General features: G+C 40.9%; 1 protein-coding gene across 1 annotated transcript in view; it reads right to left on the bottom strand.

The window, feature by feature from the left end:
- Positions 1-16,801, bottom strand: part of npr2 (natriuretic peptide receptor 2) — a 51,774-nt gene that overhangs the window by 22,505 nt on the left and 12,468 nt on the right. The window contains exons 5-8 of the mRNA XM_076284299.1: positions 13,193-13,287; positions 11,435-11,558; positions 6,478-6,562; positions 2,447-2,567 (exon numbers count right to left, since the gene is read on the bottom strand). Of these exons, the coding sequence (XP_076140414.1) occupies positions 2,447-2,567; positions 6,478-6,562; positions 11,435-11,558; positions 13,193-13,287 (425 nt within the window). The remainder of the gene's footprint in view (positions 1-2,446; positions 2,568-6,477; positions 6,563-11,434; positions 11,559-13,192; positions 13,288-16,801) is intronic.

Genomic DNA, 16,801 nt, shown 5'->3' with positions numbered 1-16,801 from the left:
TCCCTTATTTATACAAGTGGCAGATGTAAGGACAAAAATAAATAATAATGAAAATTATACCTTCATCACGTTTCAAATGTTAACCATGTAACAATATGAATCTATACTACAATGAAGATGGTCCCAATATATATGTGTGTGTATGTCTGTGAAAGACAGACAGAGAGAGAAAAAAGAACGATACTGAGAGACATGTATTAGTGTCTGTGTGTGTGAATGCATATCTTGTGCTAGGAACAGCCCAGTAGACCTGCTCTGGAGCATCTCGTAGCAGATGGGAACTTTATTTGAACAATCATTTCATAGGAGACTGCAGCTACCTTTAATAAAGTGCCTGGCGACGGCTCAAGAATGTGTGAGCGAACCAAGAAAAGATCTGGACCTGTCGTCCTTGATTCCCTTCGCATTCATTTATAACGCTACCCCCCCCCCCCCCCCCCAAAAAAAAAAAATTAAATAAAAAATAATTTGTGTACACATGCATTCTGAAAAGGGAGCAGTTTCACAAATTATTCCGAATTCCGATTCAATTGCTGGATCAGAATCTCATTGGAATTCCAAAGCAGAACAGACTCGCAAACCCCCAAATTACAGTTTCTTGACAGAACGCCTCTCCTCTCTCCTCTTGAATGTATTAAGCATGGAGCAGCAGAGCAAACATCTGCTGATTGGCCGTGCATAAAGCAGCAGGTCTGGCCCCATTACGGCCCAGATGTGGCCCAGGCCTGGGCCAAATGGGGCCTCAGATGGCAGCTGCTATCTGCTAGTCCTGCATGCCATATGTGCTGTCTCCATCTTATGCATCCAGTCCCTCTCGCTGAGTGGTGGTTTGTGTGGGAAGATGCTATGCATAACCACTATGTCTCTTTTTCTGGCCCCTTAAATGTTGAGGTACTGAGGTACATTTTTCACCTCTCAAAGGCGGTCTTACACGAGTGTTTTAGTTTTGTCTGTGTTTAACTGACTGCAGGTGTGACTGAAGCGCCAGAGGCTGTGTGTGTGTGTGTGTGTGTGTGTGTGTGTGTGTGTGTGTGTGTTTGTGAAAATGTGTGCCCAAGAATGCCATTCGAAAAATGCTGCCTTGCCTAAAGGATTGGATTGTCAGTGTGTAACCCATATTTGGATTAATCACATTAGATTTAAAACTGTTAGTACTTAGAATTCCAAACTCTCAGCCATTTTGCCGGACTATGAATGAAGATCTGGTCACTTAATTATACAGGGGGGTTGTTTTTGTCTAGAAAATTGTCTTTCTCTTGTGATTTTCCCTATTGGCATAAACACCAGAGCAAGTCAAAGGAAATAAGTAGCCTTAATGGCGCCTCTAAGGCACAGACAGCAAAGCAAACACATAGGTGTTCGAGACAGCCCAGCGCTGTCATGTGAACTTGATCTGACTCAACAATGAGTAGATTCAAACGTGTACGCACAATTAGCAGACTAGACTAGACTTAGAAAAGAAAACAAACCACAGCTATTTATAGAACTCACCACTTTTTTTAAGGTAAACAACCTTAAATGAGCCTCTGGAAATCATTATAATCATTATTTAGCAGCACTAAGAGAGAGAGAGAGAGAACTTTGGGAAAGATAGAGAGGGCATAAGGAACGATTTCTGCAACAACAAAAAAGGTGCTTGAAACGGATAGTGTTTAAGATTTGTTTCGATATATTTAAACCAGTATGGCTTCAAAACTTGTCAACACTAGTTTCACTTGAATGCCAAGGCACTAAAATGTAAACGTCGGCGCAGGTCAAAACTCACATTCTACCCACGTAAAATATTTAGTTTGATACCATAATAAACTAGAGTGACTGTGTTTTACTGACAAAGGAATGCAGAGCAAAACTTGGCAACGGGTGGCTTCCTTGCTGTAAAGAGACCAAATACATGTGCATTACATGTGTCATTCGCAGGTCATCCCCCCAGATGAACTATCAGGAAGATGATAAGAAAATACGATCATGTTGTGTCGTAAAGTACTCCCTACAGTTTATTAGATACTTAGTCACAAGTGAATTCATTTTGAACTGGGGTGAATTTAACACAAATATTTGTGTCAGACCACATTATCTTTTCCCTTTATACAACGTTTATACAACGTTCGATTCTTGTCTGTTTGTATGAACATCACAGTGAGGCGATTTGTATGTTTTATCTAAGTATCCAAGGCCAAGTGCCCCTGGAGTAGTTAGGCAAGACTCAGAACCAGTGCTGGATAGGATTGAGTTTTTTTTTTTTTTTAAATCACGGGCAGGATTCAAAGGAGATCCTTTTTTCCGATAGCTATCTGGCACTATAAACACAGCACTCACACAAAGTGAATGAGTAGCTGTGAGAGGATCGACCAAGACGGCAATGCCACAGTTTAATCCACCCTAGCATAAAACACACATCACGGCACAGTTGTGCCATGGGCTCGAACCAGAAAGCAATGGCTCCAACCTGTGAGAGTGTAAGTCGGCTGCCAGCGCGCTTGTGGTATTTGTTGGGACTCTCGAACTGGAGGTCTTCCCATCGAATCCTCCACAGCATTCCTGCCAACTCCTTCTCCAGCTTCAGTTTCCTTTAAAAGATTCAAAAATGGGTTATGGATTGGTTAGTTCCAACAACAAAGCAAAAGGGATAACAAGGGCTCTCAAAACAATGAGAATTATACACTGACGTTACCGTGTGGTCACTCTGGAAGATTTATATCAGTGGTTCCTGTAAGTCAGCTGATCAAACATGGGCTCAGATTCTAGAATTTCTAGATCAGTTTCTAGAATAGGGCAAGTGATAAAAATATATTTTAGTAAAGCCTTGAGTTAAGATAAGAAGCAGTGCCACTGCATAAAAATGAAATGCAACTGAGTAGTCTTAACATAATACATTTAAAGAGCTGTTTTTTTTAACAGTTTACCACTCAATCTTTAGTGGAACCTTTGTATCTTTGGCTGGGGTCACCATTCTCAAGTTATATATGGATATATATATATTTGACCTTTTAAACTCCTCAGTAATGTCATAACTTTTAACACAGGCACACCATCATGCATCCAGAGACCTCACATCTACTTCTTATTATTATATAGCATTTGGACCTAAGTATCTGAACTCATCTGATGGGATAAGCCACAGCTAATCCGCAGGGATCACTCTCATTACGCTCTGAACTGTGGATGCACAGTGGAACTGGCTGGAGCACAAAGCCTTCACTTTCTGACACTTATAATTGAAAGGCTTGGCGTCAGAAGCACCTAGACCAGAATGAGAAACCATCTCGTACAAGGACAAGGGGGGATTTCAAAACAAATCAAAAGCCGTGTCCCTGCTTCTACATGTCTTTACAGAAATTAAGCGTTCCTCTCTGAGTACATCAAACTGTTAACTCGCGACCAATTCCAAGGGGTTTTCAAGCCAGAGGAGTTCACAGAGGGTTGATGAGACATTCCTTCCGAATATGAAAACATGTCGAGAAAGGAGCAACAGGCGCTATGTGCCATAACTGCAGTCGTGGCGAAAAAACATTAACTTTACTCTTGACACGCTTAATAAAGTCTGCAATTTTCAGGTCACTCATGTCTCGCGCTTTCCCTCTGGTGTTATTTTTAAACATAAGTCGATCTGGCAGCCCGTGAGCAATGTGAATAAATATGCAAGTGACTTCCAACTGAATCAACACATCTGGCCCATATCTCTATGGACCTGGTATTTCTCAACATCCACTATTTGTAGCGAAAAGTACACAAAAAGGTGAAAAAATTACTTTTTTTTAATAGCGAAGTACAGCTAAAATGTTACGAAAGTCTAACGTGAAAAGGGAGGTGATCTTTATTAGTTTGATGTATTTGCAAAGCTCACACATTCCATTACAATCTAAAAGGTGTAAAACACTTCCAGAAGGCAATGCTCAAATATTGCAACGTTTGCATTTCAAGGGCTGAATTTTTACCCTACTTTTCAGCTATCCTGCCTGGCCCCTAAATGAGGCACTATTATTTGTTTTTCTAAGGCGCACGTTGAAGTCAAACAGTTGGAAAAACCATGGTGGGGGCCTTAATACTGGAGAAATACTGAGCTTTCAGTCTTAAAGATTTCATCTGTGTGTGTGTGTGTGTGTGTGTGTGAGAGAGGAAGAGAGAGAGAGTATGCATGTATGTGTGTGTGTGTGTGTGTGTGTGTGTGTGTGTGAGAGAGAGGGAGAGAGAGAGAGAATGTTTGTGAGTGTGTATGTGTATGTGTGTGTTTGTGCGTGCAAGAAGGTGAGATTCCTGAGTGAAACTTGTTGTAGCGTAACTAACAATCAGTACCTGCCAGTGTTGAATGCACTGTGGACAAAAATTGTTCAGTCTCTGTTCCTGACACTGTAGAACATTTTCCATCGACATGTCAGAGACTCACAGACCTATAGTCAATGCTGTACATGACAGAAGTGAATACCCCAGAGAGAGACCTGTTGCATGGCACAACAGCAGCTTCAGCTCACAGAAAAGAAACCACACAACTTTCCTTTCTTATTTGGCGAAGTGTATTTAAGGTCTCCGTTAAGATTCATGGCAACTGAGTAGCCAAGGACAACTTTGTTTATTCATTTTTTGTCTTTTTATTAATGGAAAAAGGAAGTTGAACATTGCTCACCCACACCCTTTTTTCTTCTCATTGCAAATGTGCGAGATTATCATTATCTCTTGGACAGATTAAAAAAAGCTGCTTTGCAATTAAAACAAACAACTGGTGAATTGTATGACTTTCATCTGATTGTTGATGAATTTGGTGTATTAGGGATGATACGATTGTATTATTGTATTATGTGAACTCGAGCAGTGATGACTAAAGTAAACACGTAATTGACTCTGAGCGACTCCATGTTGTTTTACTCCGAAACACTCAGCTTCTCCTGAGAAGCACCAATGGAAATGTCATATCATCACTGAGTAGTCAGCATAACCTTGCAGGGCAGGAAACTCCATTAAACTAATTCTTTGAAAAACACACACTCGCTCACCTCTACGCACACACGCACGCTCACACACATAAACACACACACACACACATACACACACACGCGCCCGCACACACACACACACACACACACACACACACACACACACACACACACACACACACATTTTTCTATTTAAAGGCTCTCATTCTGAAGGCACTGGCAGCCCTACGGTGAAACGTGTGGCGCTTCACACTAGATCTATTGTTTCATGAATACCATATGTGAATACCTTTGTTGGATCCCCCCACCCCACACCACCCCACACTTAAACTGCAGAGCTCTTTGCTGGCCACACAGTGAAGAGAGGGTCTAACAGAGTCCATGTTTACTAAAACCAAGCCAACTCTAATCATGCTACATAGCTAAAGCTGCAAAATGTGCATTAAATAAACGTGTGCTTCAAATGTCCAGCAAAAAATGATTATGTTGCTTGGTGACAAAGACCCTCTCTCAGTTACAGAGATGATCGTTTTAAATAAATAGCCCCTACATTTGTTTTATTTATAAATATATTTTAAGTAAATATTCTCCGCCTAAGGCTGGAAGTAATTGTTCTTGCACCATCTTGCATATGGTGCAGTATGAATCATCATGTTGTTCAAGGCTAATGCCTACTGAAAATAGTCTTCGAGGCTATGCTTGTGTGGCGGAGTTGATTAAGGAAATTCAGTGCTCAACAGCAAGGCATGTTCTGTTTAGCACAGCAGCTTGAGGAAGTGTCTCAGAAATACCGGACTTTTTAAATTCCAGGACATTTTGTGACAAACCCCTTCATCTTAAAATGAAAATGTGCTAAACCTAAAATGGCAACTGCAATATTTAGTCTGGGGTATAAGGGGGAAAAAAAGCTAATATCAATATTTGTTTAATGCGAGTCGTAGTAAGGGTACAGTATTTACACTAGAAAAGATGAGTAAGGATAAATATTTTTCCATGAAAAAAATAACTGTCTAAACGAAGTAGCTGGCACAAACACCAATCATACAACGACAACTTCAAAGTTGGATGTTCCTTTTAAATAAATGTGAGGAAACTCCAGGACAAAAGTGTCCTGTCAGAATGATTAAAAACAAAATGAGAGACTAAAATAGAAACTTTAAAAATAAACAACAAAAAAAGCCCAGGTGAGTCTCTCGATGCAAATGCCTGAGTTCACCTCGGCAACAGCTGAGACAAATTTCAGGTTGCAAGCGCGACCCGCTGCGCGGTTGCTGTGGCAACAATCATGTAAATTCCTCCTTGGCACCTATAGCTTCTCTCCACATAAATCCTGTCTAGAAAAGCCGTCCTTGAACTCTTTGGTATTTTCCATATTTAGTCTAGTTGGTCTGCCCCCCAACCCCCTTCCCAGTTTGTTTCAACTCGTGAAACTAAAGCAAAAAGAAGGAATCCATTTGTGAAACTGTGTGTGTGTGTTTGTGTGTGTATATGTGTGTGCATGTGTGTCTTTTTCGGTTGCAGTTATAAAATCCCTAGTAATGGAACTCACCTGTAAATGAGAAAACTCGATATTCCGAAGATGATGAGGGCCAGGCCGGAGCCGACAGCGACGATTCCCAGAACCGGCAGTTGGCCTGGAAGAAGAAGCACATTCTTTTCATCCTATTGTCACACGTCCCTCAACAGCTTTCTGATGCTCTGAAGCAGAGCGCGGAGTCTGCTGGCACCCTTTGGCTTTCATCCTCTAGTCCTCTCTTCCTTCTGCTCTACGTCTAAAACCGAATCGGCAAAAAGAGCATAAACGCCAGAGATTATTCATATCTCATCAGGTATGATAATCTGTTCTGTCACTACTCTCAGCATGTGGTTGAGATTATCATGGCCACTACTGGTAAGCTACTTTCACCAAGTTTTATAGTTTATGCACTTTTTTTTATATAACCCTATGCTGCTCCATTGGAATTGCTTAACTGCAGAAAAATGAGTTTGATGGCAGAGCACAAGATTGCATATCCAAGAGCTGCTATTATTCAAGCTTTCCTGCCATCTTTTGTATTTATGCACGGTGAAGATTGCACCCTTTAAAATATCACTGACTGATATCAAATGTAGTCTCTGGTTTTCCGGCCTATTTTCTTCAAATACACTCTAGTGGGGGGACCTCAGAGAGGCATTTTTGATCAATATTAGATGTGAAAGCCTGGGTGCACACTCTCCAAGGTGGCTTTCAAGATCGTTTCTCGCTTTCAAAAAAAGAGGATTCACGCAGGGGTGAGAAGCCATTTGCTGGGCTAACAGCGGAGACCATGATAATCTAGACCGACTTGAATAAGATATCATACTCAATCAGTTACACTGTGGGTAACCGATAACTATGTATACTTCCTATTTTTCAGTGGGTGCTTAGCATATGATTATGCTGTCTTTTAGCATCAAGCCAAGAGATTTCATTACTCACACAAGGTCCACTCCTTCATTTGATCATGTAACAAACACTGTCACTTTACTGAAACAAGTTGGATACATTGTCAGTCCAAATACAGAGTGCATAGTGGTTTCAGTTATGCAAACGATTGCTGGTAAAAGTAAAACAAACTGATTTTTTAATGTGATTTTATTATTCAGTTTCAGCAACAGCTACATTTTGTTACTGTATTACTATGATTCATTACTCGCCTACACAAAATGGAACTATTCAGAGAGAGAGAGAGAGAGAAAGAGAGCAAGAGAGTGATTGTGTGTGTGTGTGTGTGTGTGTGTGTGTGTGTGTGTGTGTGTGTGTGTGTGTGTGTGTGTGTGTGAGTGCATGTGTGTGTGTGTGTGAGTGCATGTGTGTGCGTGTCTGTGTGTGTGTGTGTGTGTGTGTGTGTGTGTGTGTGTGTGTCTGTGTGTGTGTGTGTGTGTGTGAGTGCATGTGCGTGCGTGTCTGTGTGTGTGTGTGTGTGTGCCTGTGTGTGTGTGTGTATCCGTGTTTGCCCATGCAGCGGCTAGTCATGCATGCGCCATCAGTCGGTGTTGCACACTGTGAGAAAGACAGAGGGTAATTACTATGGCTCGGCTCCCAAACGCGAGCAAGAGCATCACTCATTATCTCATCTTCTCCTATGCTGCTGTCTTTGTTTCTTTCTTTCTCTCTCTCTCTCTCTCTCTCTCTATCTATCTCTCTTTTCTTTCTTTGTTTCTCTCTCTCTCTCTCTCTCTATCTATCTATCTCTTTTCTTTCTTTGTTTCTCTCTCTCTCTCTCTATCTATCTATCTCTTTTCTTTCTTTTTTTCCCGCACAGCCATTGTGCTGCCACGTGAAAGCAGCCCTATCTATTTTAGCTCGCAAATTCAAAATGGCACACAGAGAGGTAAAATACCAGGTCATTTCCACTGGAAACAAGGGGGAATTGGACAACACATAGATGAGTAGGAGAAAAGCCCTTTCAGAACAGAGGGTCAAAGGAATATGCTGGAATGGTCAAAAGCACTGTGCTGAAAAGACTCTCAGATGTAGATCAATGTTGGGCCTACAAACTTTTACATTTCAGACAGGAAACAGAACAAGATTTGTATTGATGTAAGTACAACATAGTATGGTTGGTCTTGGTGGACTAGATCTACTTCTGTTAGAAGCAGCTGCACCAACTTAGTGGTGACACTGCATAACTGCTGCTGCTGCATGAAGAATACAACAAAATTAAAAGACATTCAAATTAAAGAATGCAAACTCCCCCCTATCCCAAGCAGATCTGGACAGGTGGAGTTGGGGAGGTGGAGTGAGTAAGAAATTGTTGTCATGGCACAGGAGCTGCGTGAGTCTACCTGCAGACTGCGGACATTTAAACAAATGCTATGTTTTGGAGCTAGTGCTGATTGGTTCTCGCCAAAATCAATTAACATGCGTCACTCTGAGTTTCTTGACTGAATTGGTCATTTTTTGATAAGAAATACTAAATTCTATGTCAGCACAGTGAATTGTGTTTGGTTGCATTTGCTGAACCTAAGGCACAGGGAATCTTAAACAGAAATACCATGAAGAAGCACAGCAGTACTACCTTGATCTAAGGTGAATCTCTTACTCACATCCACACATAAAAGCCTTTGCGCAGGGTGATAAAAAGTGGGATGAAGTGTCATTATGACTAGTATAAGGCAATCTACTGTCAAGACACGGTTCATAAATACAACTGATCTTATTCTTCCACCCTTGAGTAAGCCAGATGCACAGCAGTATGAACTGTATGTACGTGTCAAAACAAGTGAGTCAAGCCATAAAAACCAAATGATTTGTGCTGCTTTAGTGTCTGGTTGGGACAGAGACAGAAGCTCTGAAATGTTAAGACCCAAAGACATACACTAATGGTAACCAGGGTTAACCAGACTAACCAATTACTAGTGCGTATCACACTTACAGAAGGAGGCATCTTGACACAAACACACAGACATTTACAAAAGATCAGCTCTACAAATAATTACACTAGCCAGTGTACAGAAGCTCAGCACAGGAGTTAAGGTAAAGGTAAAAGCCGGTGTGGTGGCAGTGATTAGGATTGTGTCTGACCACAAGTGAATGAGCACATTTGGGAAACTAACTGGGACTGGTTAACCCTGTCTCTATTTAGAGAATCACTCTTAGAATTCTCACAGCATTCTTACAAAGGAAAATGTCTCTGCCTCCAGAAAACTCAACTGTTTGAACCCTTATAACTACCAATCAATTACTTTACAGCTATGAGAATTATGCAAAACAAAACTGAACCGTAAACCAAAACATGTGTTACTTTCCAAAACAACAGAGACACTTCGTCAAGACTTAATGATTTTAGCTTCAAAATAAACTAACAGCCCAATTGTTATTGTGCTAGGAATGTCAAGGCCAAAAGTTTGTTTCCAAGGGAACCCACACACACACAGAGACAAACTGATAAAGGTTTCCTGCACTGTTCATGTTCTGAATATCAGCTAAGTAAACAGCTGCAAAAAAACCTTAATTCAATGCTAAATATTCTTCTTATGGGAACTCAATGTTACGTACAAGGTAGTTGAGCCTGTTTAGCCTTCTATTGTTTATGTAAATAATACAGAAGCTACAATGTTGGCACAGGATATATGTTATATAAAGTTATGGGATTTTAAAAAAATCCTAAATGAATGGGCTTCTACGGGGGTTAGCGAAGAGATGGGTACACCAGCCTCCATTGGTGTTTCAACTTCTGGGAATTCGCCTGCACCCTTGAGCAACACCTGCAAACGTACGACGGAGTATTAGGGCCACACATGAAGAAAAAAAAAATTTCTGCCATGACGAGATTAAACGAGTCGACATGTCGACATTAAACTTGACATTTCGAGACTAAAGTTGAAATGTCATGTCGACTTTAATCTTGACGTATCGACTTTAAAGTCGACATGTCAAAATTAAACTCGACATTTCGAGAATAGAGTTGAAATATCATGTCGACTTTAATCTCAACGTGTCGACTTTAAACTCGAAATATAGTTTAAACATACAGTTTAAGCTATGTACACTTTCCACAACTCCAATATTTGACAATTGTGTTTAAGTGTACAAAGCTTAAACTGTTTTTATTGCGGTTAAGGAAATATCATGCACTATGCCATTTATATAGCTAAAATAATACATGTTTCCAATAACATAATGTTTAGAAACTATAGTAGTACAACATGTCAAGATGAAATGTCGAGATTAAAGTCAATATGATATCTCAACTTTATTCTCAAAATGTCGAGTTAAATGTCGACACATCGAGATTAAAGTCAACATGATATTTCAACTTTATTCTCGAAAATGTCGACTTTAAAGTCATCATGTCGAGTTTAATCTCGTCATGGCAAAAATATATTTTTTTCTTCATGTGTGGCCCTAATTATTGTCAGTTTGTAAAGTTTAGGCGAAGTAGGAGGTTAAGTTAGGAATCTCTGATCAATGTGATTGGTAAGGCTGGACCAATGATTTCAAAGTTAGTGCCCGTCGTGATGCAAGTGTTGCAAACGTTTCCCAATCGAGAACTGCCAGACTCTTCACTTTGTGAAGCAAGAGATGCCATACAGAAACAAATCCAAAGATAAGTAGGCCTACATCACAAAAGCCAGATCTTACAAACTGCACTAACATCAAACTAATAGTTTGATTTTAATGAATAAATGAATATGATCACAGTATATAATTATCATAGGTATCTATTATATCTGAATATACCTGAATATCTGAATCACATTAAAGGCATAGTACTTGATTATAAACCAATGCACTTTCTGTCAGATGTAGCTTTCTGTGTGTTCCTCTGTGATGTTTGTAACCCAGCCAATCAACAACAAGGGATCCTTGTTTGCTTCAGAAACATGGAAAGGGCGTGGTGCATTCTATTGGCTCTTCAGTGTAATCGAGGATTACACCTTTAACAACCTACAGCACATCCAGTGATGAACCCCCACACAAACACATACAACCCCAAGGTGAGATGGCGCGGCTTGATTGGCACCAGGCTGTGAACACTTACCGTCATGGCATGGAGAGAACACACAGGCAGGATCATCCAGAGGTGGAATCCCTTTAGGCCAATGGATCCTTTCAGTCGCCGACCAAACCACTTCCTTATTTGTTCCATTGTAAAGAGCCACAATCTAGGAAAAACATAGAACCCAAAGGGTCAAGTGCAAAATCAATGTGCTGTCTGGCTGTTGTGGAATTAAAATGCTTATAGAAATTTCTGCCATGCTTGACCCAAAGAAATCTTGATCAAAGAAGCAAAAATGCACGGGGCTGCACAGAATGCTGAATGTCACAGGAGCATTTTCATTTTTCAACAACAACAACAAAAAACTCACAGCACACTTTTAATTAGAAGCAGTGTTTCTACTCTCCCAAAAGGGATAAGGTCTTTGAATGGATGGAAATGGCAGAATTTAAAAATTGAGCACGCCAATCTGAGACTCAGCTAATCACACTAATCTCAGACTCAGCTGCATTAATAAGGGGTAAACACAAGTGACCTTTACACTCCTCCAGGTGACTGTGAATGTCACAACTACCTGGCTCAAAGTAGCTGTGACAAGACTATGACACCTCAGAAAGCCCCTGGTGAAATTAAATGAATTCACATACGTACTAAGCATCAGCACTGGCAGAGGAGGCTTTTCAACATCTGCACACAGAGATTTTGAACGAGACAGCAGCAGAGGCAGGAGCCGCATTGTTCTGCCTCTGTGTCTGCCTCTCCACACACACATACAGTACACACACAAACACACACACACACACACACACACACACACACACACACACACACACACACACACACACACACACACAGACAGACACACACTCTTCTTCTAAAAGTGTGTTTAATAAGCCAGTGTTATTCATAAGATGAGGTCTGGCCACGCTTGAAGAGTGGACACCGGGTGAGCCACTTCAATGCCCTCCCTTGTCTACCAGAGACGTTACGAGGGATACTACACACAGGACTCCCAGCTGGAAAAAGTCAATTCACCTCTACCCCTACCCCCCCACCCCACTCCACCGAAGCCTCATGGCCCACAACCCCCATGATGAGGTCAGAGGTCAACATGGAACATTCCAACAAAAAAGTGTTTTGAGGTATCTTGGCTCCTTGGTAGCTGTTTTGTCTTGGGCTCTGCAGATTTGAATAAGGTGTCTGATTTTTTTCTTTTCTTCTTTTATTTGTTTTATTTTATGTCTTCTTTTTCATGTTTAATCAGAGACAGATGTACTCGTATGAAATTATTTTAAGTGGACATGTTAGGATGATTAAGGGAATCAGAATGCTTGGGGTTTGTAAAAAAAAAGGCCCATGCACAATCAAAACAAGCTGTTCAACATTTGCTTCTAATTGTCTGCATGGCAAAGAATTAATGAGAAATAAGGTTTTAAATCTACACATCATTTGGTATGTAGAGAGACACTGCCAAGGCCACAGTCACTGCAATTGTGGAAGAGCAGACATGCGGAATGAGTTACACTGTTATTCTAAATATGCAGCATTCTCTCCGTTTGTGTTTCCTAGTGATTCATTTTCCATGTTGCGCAGAAAAAAAAATCCCAGTTCCTAAAATCAAAAAGAGGGATTACAGACAACTACGGCACATTCTCTGACCAGTTTTAGAAACTTAGCATTGTTGCTGCCTCTAAACATTGCGTGAGGATCAACAGGTGATAAGAGTCCTGCGAAGTTGTTTACTTTATAGATGCCCTTATCCACTGGTAAGAGGAGGAGAAGTTAGTGAAGTTTGCTTACCCCAAACTGTCCAGTTTGTTGATTTGTCATGGCCCACAGGGTGAAGTCAGTGTTCCTGTCGTGTCTCTCGTCAGTGGTCACCAGGCCTGTGACCCCTGTAACACACAAGAGACACTTAGTGCAGCGGTCCCCAACCACGGGCCGCGGGACATTCCTAACCGGGCCGTAGCCATTTAATTCGCAATAATGTCAGGTTTTTACATGGCATAGGCCTATATGCAGTTGTTTCATTGCATGCATGTTTGCATTTTGCAAGGTCTATTTTCTTACGTCTGTCTGTCCCGCCTTCAACACTTTTACATATTGCCTTCAGCGCTGCGCAGCCTCAGGTCAGCTCACTTCACTTGATCAGTTCTTGGCGAACGGTAGTGTCGCACGAAGTTAGCTAAACTGCTAGAATGAGCAACAACAAAAAAGTATCTTTAGCAGGTCACTGGCCAGAGTGTTTGAGTTGTGAGAGCCGCTGCAGAGATTTCTTACAGAAAAAAGTCACCGTTAGCTGCACATTTTAGTGATAAGGACTAAACTCGCTTACCTGTGTGACATATTCTGGTTGCTTAATGACCTCAACCTGTCACTCCAGGGGAGAATGACTCTTTAAACTGGCAGATAAAGTCGCTGCATTTAAAGCCAAGCTTGATTTGTGGGGACGACGAGTGGACCGGGGTGTAGGCTATTTGATATGTTCCAAACAGTAGTGGGGGTTTTGGGAGAGACTGAGGCAGGGCCCTTTCTCTCGCAGCTGGTGCGCGATCACCTTGTTGCGCTTTCAAATGAGTTTGAGCGTTACTTCCCATCCTCCAAAGATCCACGGCAAACCAATGAGTGGGTCCGCACCCCATTTGTCAATATCCCGAATAGTCCTTGTCAGCGCAGGAGGAAGAGCAGTTGATCGAAATTGCAAATGACGGTGGTCTTAAGAGTGTGTATAAGGAAACCTCTCTGGCGGATTTTTGGATCAAAACCAAAGCAGAATATCCCGATATAGCCGTAAAAGCGCTGAAAACGTTGCTACCATTTCCCACCACGTATCTATGCGAGGCCGGGTTTTCGGCAATGACTGCAACTAAGACCAAATTGCGCAATCGACTGGACATTTCAAACACACTGAGGGTGTCACTGTCTTCCATCACCCCCAGATGGAACCTTCTTGTTGCAGGGAAACAAGCACAGGGCTCCCACTGATTATATTCGTAATGCACGTTTAGTTCCCATGTTTTGTTCCCATATTTTGTTAAGCATGTTCACACTTATAGATGTAGCTTCAAGTTGTTCAATATTCATAGTTCATATTGTTCAATTTTCACTTCTTCAAGTTCACGTTTTTCACATGTTTAAGAGATCGTTACCTTCACTTTTCATACATAACTGGAGCTAGTTCTTTTCAAGTACTGCATGCACAACACATATGGAACATGGAACCCCCGAACCCCCCCACCCCCCGCCGGTCCGTGAAAAAAAAATAGGAATCAAACCGGTCCATGGTACATAAAAGGTTGAGGACCCCTGACTTAGTGCATATCCCTGTCAAGGATTAAGCGTGAGCATCCTGCTGCTTCTGAGGTTGATCATTACCACAGACACAAAAACACCCTCTGTGATCAGAGAGGAGGAGGTCTTTTTGTGTCTATGCTCTCAACAAGCATGGTGTATTTCTTACAGACAACAAAGCATCAAAATGGCATTTACGTTCCGTTTCGTCATATAAGCCTTTTTTTAGCAGAAGATTCACTTCTGAAGAAATTGGCCATTTTAGCAACCTTCATCATAATGAGAGTGGGTTATTGCGCATAAAATTAGAAACGGTATTCCCTATTGTGCCAACAAGTCTGAACTTGTTTTAATCCATAACAAGAGTAACCAAAAAGACCTGAATCCATACAGCCGTAATCCGGCTACAGTCCCTACCAGTAGCGGCTCCTCGGTTGACAAATAGGCGGGGCAGAGTCTGATGATCAAGTTTAGAAAAATAAAATTGGCATAGTTCCAGGTCACAGGCAGCTGGACGCACAAGGGCGGTCGACGGAGATTTGGTTCATTTTTACGGCTCTGTCTTTCTATGGCTAGGCTATGAGCGAAATCTGGGGAATGGAATCCCATAATGTTACCACTTGCGGTCAAAACACCGTTTTGTTCATGCATTATTAACCTATGGTTAGCCTACTTAATGTTATTTTATTCATAAGAAGTGAAGTTTAAAATTTTGAGATTCCAGACAAATAAAAGCTACAAGGTAGGTAGGCCTACCGGCAATCAGCTCATTAGCTCAGATCAGTGGAAAACTACTTTGGGGGAAAACTCAAGAGGCAAACAAATTAACCGAGAATTCGTTGCGAAATCAAAATTCCACTGGAGCGCCAAGCGTAGGCTTCACGCCGCCTTACACCACTCAGCTCTCATAGTCAAGTTCAAGTTGTTTATTGTCATGTAGACCTACTCATAAAAGAAATTATAAGTAACGAAATTATTGTGTTTAAGAGTCAGCTTAACTTTAAATAGTAAATTAAAAGTAGGCTATTCATTAAAAAGGTAAATATTGTGTATGGGGGGGGGGGGGTATACCATGGAATGAGTGCTTGCGTGTCCACCGTGGTTTGTATAGAAATTAGGGCTGTCAATCGATTAAAAAAATTAATCTAATTAATTACATACTCTGTGATTAATTAATCTAAATTAATCGCATATATATTTTTTGCTGTGAAAGTATTTTACATTTTTTAATTTAAATAAATCATTGAATAATCAGCATTAGTGACATTAAAGTTCAAAAACTCTTGTATTATTATTTTAATAATGGCCATAATAATCTATGATATGACCTAATATGCTGAGGAAATAAATTCAAAAGTGTTTTTCACATACAAGGTATATCAGGCCACAGATATAACCTAGGGGACACAATGAAAATAAATTAACACTTCCCCTAATGTCAACACTATTTCTTTGCATTAATGTGCGACTTTAAAGTTGATGAACTCCGGTAATATGCAAATTCCTTGCTGCAGACATTGCAGAGGACTTTATAATAATAATAATAATAATAAGCTTTATTTGTATAGCACCTTTCATACACAGAATGCAGCTCAAAGTGCTTTACATTTGAAGCATGTAACAAAATAATAGTCAGTCAGTCATTATCAATCACATTTCTTCATTGCTGGGGCCGTTTATGATCCACTCAGCAACATATCAAAAATACAGAAAATGGCATGTCATAAGACTGGCAGTCTTAACCCTCTTACCCCCCACAAGCACGCCATATGGCAACTGTGGCAAGGAAAAACTCCCATATTCCAGGAAGAAACCTTGAGCAGAACCTGACTTAATAGGGGGAGCCCATCTGCTTCTGGCTGGCTGCGCCCTCCAATAGCAGCAGATGTAGAATAATCTGAAAAAGTAGTCTACAGGATAAGACGAGTTAACTAAAAGCTTTCCTGTACAGGTATGTTTTCAGATCTTTTAAAAAAATATTTACTGAACTCGCCTGCTTGATGTACAGAGGCAGGGTGTTCCATAGTTTGGGGGCATAATGGATAAAAGCAGCTTCTCCACTTTGGTTGTGGAGCACTTTGGGTACGATTAAAAGATTAGAATTGGATGATCGAAGTT

Source organism: Alosa pseudoharengus, unplaced genomic scaffold, assembly GCF_046254945.1.
Source record: "Alosa pseudoharengus isolate Yale_2024_CS ecotype anadromous, Long Island Sound unplaced genomic scaffold, YU_APseudo_1.1 YU_APseudo_1.1_scf_14, whole genome shotgun sequence".
Lineage (NCBI taxonomy): Eukaryota > Metazoa > Chordata > Actinopteri > Clupeiformes > Clupeidae > Alosa > Alosa pseudoharengus.
Note: the sequence above shows the minus strand (reverse complement) of the source record. Positions and strands in the feature narration are given on the sequence as shown.